Source organism: Rhopilema esculentum, chromosome 16 (genome assembly GCF_057945365.1).
Source record: "Rhopilema esculentum isolate cy_ngs chromosome 16, ASM5794536v1, whole genome shotgun sequence".
Taxonomy (NCBI): domain Eukaryota; kingdom Metazoa; phylum Cnidaria; class Scyphozoa; order Rhizostomeae; family Rhizostomatidae; genus Rhopilema; species Rhopilema esculentum.
The window spans coordinates 5,389,222-5,404,457 of NC_142830.1; the positions used below are offsets into that span (position 1 = coordinate 5,389,222).

At 35.7% G+C, this 15,236-nt stretch overlaps 1 protein-coding gene across 1 annotated transcript in view; it reads left to right on the forward strand.

Moving 5' to 3' along the window:
- LOC135682116 (uncharacterized) overlaps positions 1-15,236 on the forward strand; it is a 31,817-nt gene that overhangs the window by 3,484 nt on the left and 13,097 nt on the right. The window contains exons 4-20 of the mRNA XM_065196847.2: positions 1,054-1,707; positions 2,012-2,179; positions 2,611-2,699; positions 3,025-3,662; positions 4,348-4,680; positions 4,929-5,249; positions 5,846-6,440; positions 6,793-6,893; positions 7,278-7,403; positions 8,562-8,907; positions 9,320-9,399; positions 10,204-10,307; positions 10,745-10,837; positions 11,180-12,310; positions 12,548-12,748; positions 13,573-14,086; positions 14,438-14,679. Of these exons, the coding sequence (XP_065052919.2) occupies positions 1,054-1,707; positions 2,012-2,179; positions 2,611-2,699; positions 3,025-3,662; positions 4,348-4,680; positions 4,929-5,249; positions 5,846-6,440; positions 6,793-6,893; positions 7,278-7,403; positions 8,562-8,907; positions 9,320-9,399; positions 10,204-10,307; positions 10,745-10,837; positions 11,180-12,310; positions 12,548-12,748; positions 13,573-14,086; positions 14,438-14,679 (5,736 nt within the window). The remainder of the gene's footprint in view (positions 1-1,053; positions 1,708-2,011; positions 2,180-2,610; positions 2,700-3,024; positions 3,663-4,347; positions 4,681-4,928; positions 5,250-5,845; positions 6,441-6,792; positions 6,894-7,277; positions 7,404-8,561; positions 8,908-9,319; positions 9,400-10,203; positions 10,308-10,744; positions 10,838-11,179; positions 12,311-12,547; positions 12,749-13,572; positions 14,087-14,437; positions 14,680-15,236) is intronic.

Consider the following 15,236-nt stretch of genomic DNA (forward strand, 5'->3'; position numbering starts at 1 on the left):
GAAGAAATTGGTAGGGATTGAAGATTGGGGGATATAATAAAACAGCAGGTCTCTTCCAGCAATAGAAACAAAACTATCCCTCAACGAGAACAAGGTACTCTGTCTTGCAGATCAAAAACGACAACCAAAACATGGAATTCCACTATCCAGTGGCATTTACTGAAAAACCCAGATTGGGTGAAAAATTATAACGGCTACATGTTTCTCGTTTTTGGCAAAGCCATCGTTCCATCTAGCAGTTTTTGAATCTATCTACTATATAAACATGACAAACTGCTTTTGTGTAGACAGAAGAAGTTCGTTTTCACCTTAGGACTCTGTCGGTAACATTTTCAATAGGAAAGCGGCACTGATTGGACAACCTCAACAGTCATGTGCTCACATTTTCTGATTGGCCTATTTCGATCCAAAACTAGGTATTTACATTTCCTAGCGTAGAGTTTTCATCTATGTTCTAATGTTTTATACTCTGAAGAGTGCTAGAAGAATAACTTTAGTTTGTTTCAAAATTTGTTTTTCAAAGCTATTTTCAAATTCTGTACAACAAAAAGATTGTTTGGCAAGAGTATAGTTATTTTTGTTTTGTGCCAGCTTTACATGAAACTGAAAGAGTCTGTTCTTTTAAATCCTTCAAGTAAAGGGGGTGCCTAAGTCACGGGTTAAAGCAAATTCAAATTGAAACAATTAAAACAGCATACTCCTTGACTTCAAGACTGTTTAAAGGGAACCGATAGATACTAAAGGGGCTTAAGCCATCTGTCGAGTGTCTTTAAAGTACATTCTATGTGTTACTTATTTAGCTTGCCTCAGCAAATGTGGGGAGCAATTCACAGGTCACCTACAAAAATACAAATGGCCAGGTCTGTGGTAATCAGTGTTAATGTTACCAATTGGCTATGATCTTGATTTAGTTGTCTCTTTATCAAAGAGAAATTTAGAGAGAAAAAGCACTTTGAATTTCTAATTTGCAATTTTCCTTCCATTTCTGAACTTGATTTAGTTCCAATTGAGAATTCAAAAGATAATATTTATCTGTCAATATTTCTTTTTTAGGATGTTTATTGCTTTTTCAAGCTTGGTCATGATGAGCACAAGCAGCATGAAGCTCTCATAAGTTTATCAAAAGAGTTCTGCCAATTCTTAACTGAATTTGCCATTTCTAATCCGGAAAAATGTAGAACATTAACTAACTTTCTTGTCAGCCCAGCAAGACCTGAAGCAATGTTAGAAAGAAGGAAAGATGTCATTGCCGAATGTTATTTGCGAGTTATCTTATCTTATATTGGCCGATTAAAGCTTTTTGATGAGAGCATTCAAACAATGCTTATTAGAGACTGTATTCCTGTCATTGTCTCTGCAAAGGAATATTTTACCCCAGATAACATGCTGTTTATAAATGCAGTGGTATCCATTGTAAAAATCATTAATGAATTTAGCCCAAAGGACATGAAGTTGCTATATTGTTCAATTGTTGATTGTAAATCAAAACCTTTCTTGGTGCTGGCATTAGAATCATCTTGGAAATATAAATTGAATAGCCTAAAACTGCAAGATATTTTGGAAGACACAAGGTATAATGAGGATGAACAGAGGATATGTATAGCAAATTTGCTCTCTGGCAGCTTTGGCAAAAATCCTGCTATTGATTTCATGACAGCCTACCAAATTTGTGACTACTACAAAATACATTTTCTGGATTATATTATTGTAAGTTGTTCCTCAATTTTTTGTTGTCATAAAATTATCTTTACATTCCTCAGTGTATTAGTATTATCACCTTTTGTTTCAGTTTCATCATTCCATCCTTCTTTTACCATCTCTATGTTTTCATCAAAGTAGTTAATTAAGATAATCTATTTTGTTGCATTATATGTGATGTCTTTTTATTTAAACCCAGTTTGAGATAACTTTTCTGTTTGTGATAAGAATTTTTTGAACCTTTTTCTTTTAAAAATTAACTTTGATGATCTTTGTGCTTTGTATCTTTGTGTTTACCATATAATCTTTTTAGCATGCCAGTCTTGAGTTGATCAACAGAGGGAAATATGAATTTGCACTAGAGATTTTGAAACCAGCAGCATTGCAGCCTCTTACACCCTTAATTATTTTGTTGGCATGGGAAAATCAACCATCTTACACTGAAAAGCGAAGACTCATTAAACTTCTTACATACCAAAAGGTAAGCTAAGTCTTCCATGTTATATTTAATAGCGACCAATGTTAGTATGCAGGTATATTTTTAACCTTACACTTGATTTCAATTTTAGCTATATCTGAAATGGTTATATCCAAAATTTTATTCTTCGAAGACAAGCGTAAAACTCATAAATTTCTGGTGGCTCATCAAGTTGGAAACTCTCATTCCTAATTTCTGATTTAGCAGTTCTTGCCTAATGTGAATTGCAACACTAATTGACTGTTTCCTGTCCCTAAATAAAATTTAAAATCGATTTATTTTCAGGTGAACATTTGATATGAGATTAACAAACCTGCACCCAATCTCCCCTGCTCCCATCTGGATGTTAATTCAGCTCACCCCTTGCTTAAACTTATTTTATGGATGATTTTATTGCTTGTATTTTCTATTTTATTTGTTCTGCTTTTCTCTAGAGCTGTGAAATGGATCCAACATTTATTGGAGCATGCAAACGCCTTGAATACAATCTGAATGTCAGCAGAAAATTTTTTATAAAGAGAAGGTATTGTTTTAGTGCACTTAGAGTCAATTACTGACACTTACTTTCAAACTCTCTCTTTTCTTCACTTGCCTTTTATATTTGTTTCATTTCGTAAAACTTTTCTTGTTTAAGCCATACTTGTACTATTTAAAGTGTTAAAAAGTAACTCTATAAATTGTCATATACCTCGCTCATATGCAGAGCATTTAACAAAATGCAGAAATAACAAAATGAAAAACATAATGTATATGCTATAGCCTATTTGATAATATATACCATATATTTTGAAAATTAAATACATTTTATGTGCCGAATTGTTTAGTTTGTAATCATTCGGTTTTTCCAGGGAGGGAGATAGTGTGGATATACTAACAAGAGAACTCTTGGAAGAAGATGTATTTCGCGAAATGGATTTCAGTCCTGTTCTTCCATCAATAAATGAATTGAAAATCTTCCAGTGGTTTAGTACTGAAGAACTGGTCGACCTGTTAAATTTTCAGCCTACGTATCCAAAATGTTTTAGTTCTAGCTCTAATGATGAAAGGACTATTCCCTTGGCAGAGATTCGCACGTATTTATGTTTCTGCATTCTTCAAAAAACCCTTTCTCTTTTTATTAATGGTTGTGGTCACCAATCAGGCTCGAAAGACGACAAAGAAATCAACAATCTGAAGACCCAAATCCAAAAGATTAGCCCATTGTCATTTCGGCTCGAAACCCTGGAAAACCTCTTTTCTTTGCTTTTTATCCGTGAAGAGCATTTATCATGTACAAATTTGCAGAATAGCTATGACTTGACTAGAAGCAGTGGACCATCGAATATGTCTGAACTGGATCGCGTTTCGGAAGATTCTGTAAAAATTCAAAAATATCACAGATTTTTGTTCAAAGAAGAAGCAATAAAGGAATATTTGGATCTTCTCAACGAGTGTACGATGGAACTCATCGCAGCAAAGTATTCTGCGCTGGAAAAATCTTCTCAAGGTTAGAACATAGAATTGAAGACATTAGCTATTCAAATGAGTAGCCAGCTATTGTAGATAATCTTCACTAAGAGTGGCTTTAACAATTCATGCATATTGTCCTTGAAACAACTTGTTGCTAGGACTCTTGTGAAAAATTAGCACCATTCCTTAAGAGAAACAGACCAGGCATACTGCCCCTTGCAAAACAATGTTTGTGAAAAAATTTCCATTAAAACTATCTGACAGGAATTTATCGGTCAATGCTGAAGATCTACAAATATTTGAAGGGAGATGCATTATTTGAAGGGGGATGTCATTGTAAATTAACAAAAGCTACTGTTTTGTAGCAAAAACTGTACCTGGTATTATGGGCTCTCGACACTTTCTTGAAGAAATGCCTTTCCAGCTAGTTTGTTTTGTTCAGCACTTGAGTGCGATTAAAATTCATCTGATTTTTCAATACTGAATAGTACAATTTGATATCAAAAACAAACAAATCTATGATTATTTATACAGTTGTATTGCAGCATACCACTAAATTGGTACAGTTTATGTCAAAGTAATAGGAAAGAATAAAAGTAGCATCTACTAGCTGTAAATAAATGGCGAAGCAACCGACGGAAACTTGCTATCAGCTCAAAAATTCATTTTAGGCCATGTCATTAATCTCTATGTTTATTTATGAAAAAAAACATTTTTTGTAGATTGCTACATGGGAACAGCATTTGATCAAAGAGTCTCCCATTTGAGACAAAGCATAAATGATGCAAGCTGGAGACTGCAACTTGTTTCGGATCTATGCAGTTTCCCACAAGAGGAAAATGATGCTGCATTGCCTGCTGCTAAGGCAGACCAACCCAGTGTTGATACGGATTCTGAAGGGGAACTTGACGAAGTTGCGTGCATAGGAAATTCTGGAGAGTCAGAGCAACTGGTAGCACGTATGCTGTCATCTTCGGAATCATTAGTGCATTTGTGTTTGCAAAAAGATAGCTTGCTTCGAGGAAAGCAAGTCATAAAGATGTTTCAGTTAGAAGGTGATTAGTGACAGTATCTCTTACAAAGACGGTTGTTGATACGGTCTCTCTCTCTCTCTCTCTCTCTCTCTCTCTCGCTCTTTCTCTCGCCAAACTGTTTCTATCCTACCATTGCTTTTTGTTTATCGTTTCAATAAATATGTTGATATAATTTGACGTTAAAGCAGCCTAGCTATGAATAGTATGTTTAGGGTGATTTATTGATGCAAAGCACTTTCTGTTGTTGATACCTATTTTTCTCAATTCAGGAGATAGTTGTGGCCTCGAAGTCAGCTTTTCCGAAAGTTTTGATAATGTAATCAAAGATTTGCAGCTATTGTCACCAGTTGAATCAACCAAGCCCGGGAGTTCGTCACAGCTAACTCACATCAGATCTGCTGCAGCGGCCGGCTTGCTTTCATCCAATATCAGAAGCATATTGAAAAAGCTATTGGAACACGATTTTATCACATCCAGTAAGACACCATTTGGATCAGTAGCCTTGTGTTTTGACCTCGTCGTGTCCGGAGAGTTACCAAGTGCTGTTTGCAAAACGATTCTGGACGCAACAGATGAGTTCATTAAGCTTGGTATGTTAGTTTTTAACTACAGATAATGATGGTTTTGTGAAATTCTGTAAGTCATGACTTTGCATATATATATATCCAATGCAAGAAGCAATTTTCAGTGGTTTCTTTCAGAGCCATTGCTTTATTCAGTTGCAATACTTCAGTTCAGTTAACAACTTTCTTTCGAAGAATAATTCAAACTCTCTTGCACTGAACTTTTATTCAAGATTCGGATTAAGGGTCAACATTTCATTCTATGTTCAAGTTTTCACGTTGCTAGTTATTTTGATATAAATTTTTTGACAATGTAAAGTTAAAAATTTTGGTAAGAGATTTGATTATGATTAGCGACTGGCGATGGAAGCTTTTCAAATTCCTTATAAATTATAAAACTTCATACCGTTATGCAATCTACAATAAAAGCATAAACAATAAGAAAATTTTATTCTAACGAAAAATCTTGTGGTTAATCCTAAAATGGGCTCAAAATAGAAATTGAGGCCGTGATTTGATTTGGTATGTAATGGTCATCGCAACCCAATGGAAAAGGAAATATTTAACAGTTGTTTTCTTGCTATGCAGCATGCAACTTATTAAAGATAGCATTTCAATTTCAGATCCTAGCCCAGAATTAAGATCAAGTCTACTGAGCTGCCTGGGCGTCTTAAAGACATCTTTGTCGCTGTTCACTCAACTGGAAACAAGAACCATGAAAAACGTTTTGAATGACACTTCTTCGTCATTCAGCCAGTTCCTCACACAGCCGTATCACCAACAATTCGAAGGGGAGACCGAATCAAATTTTAGCAAACTTGCTGAACAAAAGGGCTGTCTTGAAAGTATCGTGCAATTTCTAGATGACGAAATAATAGCTACTGCAATTTTAGCTGAAGAAAAAAACACAGAAGGAAATTTATGCAGACAATCCATGAATGAAACTTTGAGTGCATTTTCCTCTGATAACCTTGTGCTTATTCCAGAGGGAATGCCGAGGCGTAATTATATAAAAACACTGTTCAGGCATGTTGATACTCTAGCAAGGCTCCAGCTTTACTTCAAAACAAGACATACTGGTAAACAACGCTTTGTCAAATTCGAGCAACAGTCTTCTCTTGGTGGCATAAAAGCAGCCAACCCATTTGTCGTACTGAAGGATGATATCTGTGATATTTTTGGTCGTTTGCTTTTTGAATGGAGCATGCCTCCAAAAAGGTATGTTTTCTAGCTATTTTCTCAGTTCTCAGGCCAGGTCACTTTCTCAACAAAAGTATCATGTAACTTTTATTGAACCTCTTAATCCATAAAACTGTAATTGATTATTATATTTGTGATACCTTGTAAGACGTTTTATTACTTTTAAATGTGGTAGCGTCACTTACAGTTTTGTTCTTCGTTTAAATTTTGGTCTGATCTTGTGATGGATTTTATTTTGCATGACACCACCAGTCTCTTGTAACACATTAGTATTCTTTTGAAGTTAGCCTGTCTTTTTTTACCATTCTTCAATGGTAGCACTTTCTTCAATTTAGATCTCATTTCTTTATCTGGTTTTCTTATGATTCAGGCTAGAGTCTATAGCAAGACAGGTGAACATTAGCCTTGTCAAAGTTGTTGCCAAAAGTTTTGGTGTAGCGATACCAGTCAAAAGTGCTCAGAATTGTCCAGGTAATCTTGATAGACAAAAATTTGTACATCGCTTTATTGAAGCTTTTTTTGTACACAATTCTTGTTTCTGCTTTTAGTTTCTAATGATTAATAATGTAGGCCATCTGAATGATTGAAACAATTGATAATGATTAAATGCATAACAAAACTACGTTTTCTGAATCCTTCCTGACTGTTTTTTTGACACAATCTTTGTAGCAAAAATAATATGTAAACCATCGTTTAGGATAAATCATGTTGACTTCACCACTGTATCCTTGCTCCTAGCAAGTTAGTGTATGTGATTTATGGAAACCCTCTGGCTGTTATAATCGATAACGTTACCCTAAATAATTAGAAAAAATCTAACAGACATTAAACAACTTTTTCTTATCCCGACCCTAGATCTAACAACATTTTTGCTAAGGCAACCAATTAACGTGCTGAACAAGAGCAATGAAGAAATGGAAGCAAAAAACCCAACTGAAGTCATGGAAAATCTGTTGGAACAGCTGGTGAAAATTCTATCAGGTAAATTCTTACCTATCATTGTTGTTTTTATTAACGTATTTTAAAACGTTACTTTGGTGTCCATGCGGTTTCATAAGGTTTATACTTCTTGTATTATTTCTGCATTTATCAACGTCTTTACGTATCAAGAACATTCCAAGAACACAAGAAACAACAAATATAGTGTATGCCTCCCACGATTAAGAACTGAATACGCAAGGAAAGGCTTCTTCTACATGGGTGTAAAGATTTTTAAGGAACTGCCACTTGCTGCAAGGATGTCTTGCAATTTCAGGAAGATCATAGATAATTTTTATGCACAACATAACAATTTATAAAATATATTCCTAAAGATGTAATTATCGTCTAATTTTTTTATTTTTTTTTAAGTATCTTTTAGTTCTACAGGACGAACATTGATAGCAGCAATCAATTGTTAAGGTTTTTTATCCTGTATAAAAATATTATTATTATCGACATATACTGAGACAATCAGTAAAACCCAAATAGGCATGGTACTGATCAGGCCAGTCCCGCTGACAGGAGTCGGCGAAATATGTGTCATATTCAAAGCAGGCCATGGTGGAGGTAGGAGAATTAGGGCTTGAAAGAGAAATTCCCCGAAATGGAGAGAAGAAGGGCTTGTGTGGAAAATGGAAAAGTCCTAAGCAGAAAAAGAAAAGGACAGCATAATAATACCTAATGATAAAAAAAATATATAAATATATAACAACATGCTGCTACAAGAACATAAGAATGCAATTCTGACTTGTAAAGAAGAAATTCCTGAAATGTACTGCTGTTGTTTGCTTTGTGAATGGAATTCGAGAACTGCTCCAGAATTAAATTTAAGTTTGTTATAGCTCTTTGAAAGAAAGACAATTTATAGATGAGGATTCTGATGTGAGATAAGGAATAAGTCTATTCCTCGTCTGATGCCTTTTTCGAGATTGTAATTCAACATCAACCGCTTTATCCAAATCCTTTCTAGAGATTTGAGATTCTCTAGTTAACGAGAATTTTATGCTTCCGTTAACGATGGTTTAAAATTATTAATTTCAACTAAACGTTTTGCGATTTTCAAATATATTTATCGTGAAACTAAAACGGATAATTTATTGATAATTTGATTTTCTAAAACCAAACCGGCAACTAACAGTTAAATGATCTATTTTTCAGGCCTGCCTTCCACCTATGAGACTCATGTTGGCTCAAAACAGATAAAGAAAGTTGTTGAGTCAGAGAATTTTAAAAGATTTGTGCATACTTCCTCCTTGCTAAAGTTCGTGGATCTGAACAACTTGGATACAGACAACGAGAAAATATGCTTTATCATAAATCTTCACAACGTTATGTTTTTTCATGGAATTCTTATGATCTTAAGTGGGAGCATAGAAGGACTTCCAGATATTTCTTCATCAGAGGTTGAAAAATGGTCGTTTGAATCAGTCATGAGCAATCCTGTTGGCAGATTGGCAATTGATCAGTTTATGGCGTACGAGGTTGGGCAAGTGGGAATCATGAGGTAAGCATTCTCGTCTCTTTAGTTCCTAGCCAATGATGGGAATCCTATTGCATAATTTGTTGGGAAGATGAATTGGTGAATGCATCATCACATCTTATGAAAACTTCACTTCAGCTGACGTATACATCATCTCGTCCAATGAAAGTGTCATCTAATGTAATGAATACGTCACCTCATCTATTGCACCATTTCAAAATCCAGTTAATAATTTAAAAAGTTTATATTCGATATTGTATGCCCTGTTCAGAGTGACTAAACTCACATGCATGAGTAGCTGCCATACGTAGGTGATAAATGAGGTGAATATACCTGTACCATGGCAAGATTCGTGATGATTATTTCAATGTAATAAAGCTACTCTTAACCTCGGTTTATAATCAAACCAAGTGAGAGCCTGCCGTTTTTTTCACAGTGCCTTCAACATATTCCGCCATATTCTTGGTATAACGACAGCTGGTTATTACGGAGGTGCAATAAAGACCAGGCACGAATGTAAGTTCTATCTTTTATCCCAGGTGGGTCATTTGAACTTTTTATATACAAGGATGGTCAATCCGATAATTATGGGTAAGCATTTTCTGATACCTGATTTAACAATATAACTTTTTGATACTTGTGTGTCAGCTTACACAAAATAATATCAAAAACATGAATAAAAGAACATGTGTTTAAACTGGTTATTATAGGAAACAGTCTAAATTACTATGACTAGTGGTCCGTTTTGTGCTCAACAAAAAATATTTTCTATTTTGATATTTTTGGGTCTTATCAAAACATTTTCGCTAATAATGTTGGGTCTGTTAAATTTGTTTTTCATACTTTGAGGTGAATTTTGATAGCAGTTGATTGACCTCCCCGTATATAAAAAGTTTGAGTGACGCCTGGGTAATTTTTAAGTACCTGCACTTCTCTCAGGCTATAAGAAGGTAACTATCTAAATGCTAAAATCTTGTTACTTTAAGTATTCTTTTGCCACGTGCTAGTAAAAGAGTCGTAATACAGTTTTGCTAGGTAAGTCAGATATACTAATTCTTGCAAGCCAGCTTAAAAATATCAAATACGTCACCTGTGTTTGATTTCATTTTATTTTCGTCACATTTTATACACGCCCCTTATTGTCGTCACGTTTTAACTTATTTGGAATAAATCATTAGAATATCTCGGGTAGATATATTGTTGTCTCAGAAGAATTACAGACTAAATATTATCTTTAACTAAAACACGACAACTCTTTGCTGAGGTTCAAGTCCAAATATTCAAATGTTTAACAGAATGATATTTTTAATTTTCTTTCAGTGTTTGAATGGACAGAGTCCCGACTTGCTTTTACACCAACCAATCACGATAAGAGATGCATTTTCCTTTTGACTCATGGAAGCTCAAGTTGCCCACCTTTAAAAGTTAGTTGTAACCTCAAATTCTTATTTGGTAGTTAATCGCTTTAGTTTACTTCCCTATTTGGATATAGATTCCCTGTACGGCGTAGCGGAGGATCAACCGCCCCTGTTACCTTTTTATAAGAGGGGCAAGAATGCAAAGTGCCCTTTTCATAGAAGTTACATTGACATCAGCCGTTTGTAATTATCAAAAGGTCCATCTGAAAACCAGACTGTACTGCCTTGTCACTAAAAGGGGGTTTTACAGACGTGAGTTCGTAAATCTTTCGCAGAAGCGTGCACGATAGATACGACAAAAACTGTTCTCCAATTCTCTGATGTTTCAAATGTTTCTAATTATTTTTTATTTACTCACTTTGAACTAGGGTTATGTCATATTGGGCGTTTAATGCTATACTGACTCCTAGAGTCCTTCAATGCTAAACCTTGCTTTTTTGCAGGTACTCAAACCTAGAACAATTGCAGGCCAAATAGAATCTGCTGCAAAAAATTATTTGGAGAAGAACGTCAAAGTCGTGCAGAAAAACAACAGGGTGAGCACAACTATTAGTTACGTAATCATAAAGTTATATCCGCGTGACGTAGTAACTGGAAACAGTTAGGACCCCGAAATGTTTACCTGAACCTTTGCCCATGCCTTTCTTATTCGAGCCCAAGCTATTTGCCAGATATGCTCTAGACAAAGCAGTCGCAAGACATGACTCCTGACCGGTGCAATTTATGAAAACCTTGGTTAATATTTCTTAACCTTCAGAGGAACCTTTGACAATATATGCATTACAGCAACTAAACCTGGGATCATTTATTATTTTGAGTTGTGCAGATGATAGTGGTTTTCCAGGCAAATTTTCAATGTCATGGTTTTTTCATTGCAGGTAATAGTTCCAAAATTATTACATTGGCACAGAGACCTATTTCTGCAAAGACTACCTTTAAACCCTGGACTGCAAACAGCCTCATCGTTGGACTGTAAGAGTCGCAATATTTTGCTATTGAAGTTCATTATGCAAAACTCAAGCAAGCTGAATGAAAAGCTCGGGTATATAAGCAAAGCTGATTTTTTGTTTGATGTTGATTCCTCCAATTGGAATCTAAACTTTAATCTTGACACTGAGCCAGCGAATGCCTGCAATAAAGACTCTACAAGAAATTCAATGAAGGAAGTGACTGGGCAGATTAAAAAAAGCGTTGTCCTTAATGAACCGATGAAAAAGTACCTTTATGAAGCATCCCCCGTGTCAGCTTCAGTTATCTGTATGGCTCTTGAAAAGAAGCGACTGCTCGATCAGATCGGAGAAGTGATCATCGAATCAAAGTATGGAGGAATCAGAATGGGTACTCAGAAAATTTTTTCTCTCCCAAGCTTTATCCAAAGGGAAATACAGAATATCCAGCAAACAGTTGATGCCAGTTTGCCATTTCAAGCATTCGTTCAAATTCGTTCTGAGCTTGTTTTGAAAATTCTGAAATGCCTTCAAGTAGACCATCCGAATGTTTCAGCGAAGTATGTTAAGCATGTCCAATCTTTGATTAAAGTCACTGTCTCCCTGCTTGATGTTTGCGGCTCCGTCAACATGGAATCGACAGAATTTCTCGTCGAGCTCGTGCACGTATTTCTCTCATTTGGTGGCATGTTTTTTGCAGCACTGATGGAAACCTTCCCCAGAATGTTTCCTGTTGTGACGAAGGACAGATTGTTATGTGAAAGCATTTATGAAACTCGTAATAGACTGGACGATTTAACTGAGACCTGTATGGCCTCAGGTGACAATGCTTTGGAAATCGACTTGGATCACATCGTTGAGCTTAAACTTGAACACAAACGCTGTTTGATGCTCCTTAATGACCCATTTCTACGTTATAAGATGACAATGGATAGTATTTTGTATTACGATGTTGTTGAAGCATTAGAAATTCTCGAAGTTTGCTCCGAAGGTTGCAGCTCTTCCCAGACGTTAGCTGATCAATTAACATTTGAGGCAGAGAAAATTCGATGGTATGACAGAGTAAGTAAATACACATTTTTATTTTGACTCTGTTGATTAAAGTTCGTAAATAAAACGATCAAGACATTCAGAGAAGACATGATTATTTCTTACTGACCTTTAGGACAAGAGGAAAATACGTAAATTATAGAAAGATTACATTTTGTTAGTCATGAGTCGCTAAAATATGATATTTAATTTATGTCCTTTTCTCTCATTAAGTCTTGTCCATTTCTCAAGAGCATTGTCTTTTTTCAGGTTCAGAAGCTCTCTATGTCACATTACGAAAACGTCCAATCTGCAGCTCCAGAAGACTTCAAACTCACACGGTGGCAAGACGTCATCGACTTTGTCCTGTATCACCCTGAATACGTCTCAATTTTGCTCGTTGCGGCAGGAGCCTTCGATCTCATTGATTTTTGGATCAACAATTTTTGTGTTTCACGTGACCTGAGCAAGGTGAGTGGCTCTTCTGTAGTTTTATTTAAATCAACTTTTTATTTTGTGAGTACCAGATACCAAAGCAAATATTACAACGTGGTTTATGTTAGTGATATTAGAACATTATTAAATTGAAACCATAGCCGAAAACCATTTATCTATCTCTTGTCCTTTGTCAGGTAGGTGCTATTAATGATATACTTATCGGTTTAAGATCTCCCTATGGCAACGTGATAGTAAATGTTTTAAGAAGCAAGCACATGAAAACATTTATACTTTACAGCGTTTTTGTCACTTACCACTAAGCATTTTGTAATCAATTAACTTGAAACCCTGATCTTCGATTTTTACCGATACTGTGTACGAATTTTAAGCAGGGTTTTCCGGATACACTAACTAACTAGTTTTCATATATCCCGGTGAGGTAATTGAATGGAGTGAATGAATTGCTGATCCCCTACGCTCACGGAAAGCTTTTCTTCGAATATGGCAACATGCATGTCGTGTTCTTTTTCAAAATTTGCTACGTCCTTTGGACTGGCGATAGGTGAATAAGGCAGAAAAGCTGGTAGCATCTTTAACTGTGTTTTCATTTCAATAGAAACGTATTTGTGTTTGTTAGCATCCGAAGGTAGGTTTAGGACGCTGAGAAGCGATGCTCGTCGAGCAATGTCCATGACCTTCTTTCCGATGGGGCCAAACCTCATGATTCTCACTTTGAGTGAAAATTTGGACATGACGGAGACTTGAAACCCAGGCCCTTGCTTTGTTCTGTAGTCAGCTGCCTCAACCACTGAGTCATCCTCAGATTCTAGCGTGACATTAAATTTGTATCTTTGCAGATGTGCTTGCGTGGAAAGCTATATGACTTATTGAAAGACTCCAAAACAGATTACACACGACTTCATCAACATCTGGAAGGCCTGCATAATAAGCACATGACATTGGAACTGTGCCAAGATTTACTACAAAGCAGTGAAATATCTACCCACAATTCTCTGGCATTGCTGCGTTATATGATAGAATACCTTACAGACATGTTTTCTAAAGAAAAACTCACTGAACTTTTGTACACAGAACTGGGGTTCAAAGCTCTGGATAGGCTCCCTGAGTCACTGAAATTCTCATATTGGCATTTAAGTTCGAAGCCAACTCTTATTCTAGAGCAGTTGCTGATGAACATGAAGGTCGAGCTTGCAAAAACTGTAATAGATGTTTTCAGATCCAATATATCTGAAAGTGGTACTTTTACATCTTTAAACAGCAAAATCGACGACATTGTTGCTACCTATGCGGAAAAGTCGTTGGCTGTTCCAGTTTTGGAAATGAGTGTGCAACATAGTTTAAAGGACATCGGTAGGAATCGATACAGTTAACAAAATTTAATGCATGTTGTCTGATTTTAAGGCTTTTATAGAATTTTAAGTTTAGAAAGAATTATTTTATCGTTACTTTGCAGATTTCTGTAAATCATCCCTTTTTTACTTGCATGTTAAGAAAGGCCCCTTTTCCCCTACTCGGATAATACTTTACCGTTTGCTAAAATTGTGCAGTTAAAATAGGAAGAGTAATCATACAATTGGGTTGACTACGATCTCAAAATAGTTTTGATAATTCCGTGTTTCAGTGTGTAAAAAAGATCTCTTAAGTTACTTCGTGCATATGAAATGTATTTGAACCAAATGCATTTGCTTTTGTTGCCTTCAGAAAGAGGCCGGTCGTCAAGGAAGAAGCGCCCAAGAGCAAACAGTGGTCAGAAAAACGAGGCTAATCTCGAAGCCGGACATGATAAACAAGAGGAAGAGCGAAACAAACAGAAGTTGTCGACTGACATTAAGGATAAGGAAGACTTGTCTGGGATCGAAGAGCCGCCCGTTGATCGAAACCATTGGATATCGGATCGTATGGTTAGAATATGTATGATTTGCAACCTGACAATTTTCACTACTGTAAGTAAAACATTTTAACTTGAATTTCGTCAGGTTTCGTGAAATTCAATTTTCGCTTATACCGCTTATACCGAATGCAAAACCCGCATTCAAGGTCTCTACAATTGCCAGTTAAACTTTATTTCATGTCCATCATCTGAAGCAATTTTGCATCAATGTGTTTATTGATATCTTAGAATGCCTGTACAAAACAGAAAATCCAATTCGAAAAGTCGTCAGTTGCATCAGAGATAAGAGGGAACTGGCTAGTTAAATCAGAGCTAGCAACGCACGCCTTTTTTGTCGACTTACTCTATAGACTATTATGATCCAGCATTTCTTATCGTAATAAGTTTTGGAGGCATATTGTGTTAAGCTTTATATATACAATTCCAAGCCATTACATTCGTTTGCGATTTTTCATTATGCAATTGTGACGGTTTTATTTTCTTTTATTCTATTTTATGATTTTTTAGACAGTTTTGTTATTCTGTTGTTTTGAAGAAATATACGCACGTTCTGTAAAAATATGCGAACTGTCACATAATCTATAGAAACACTCAGAAATAAGTCTTGAT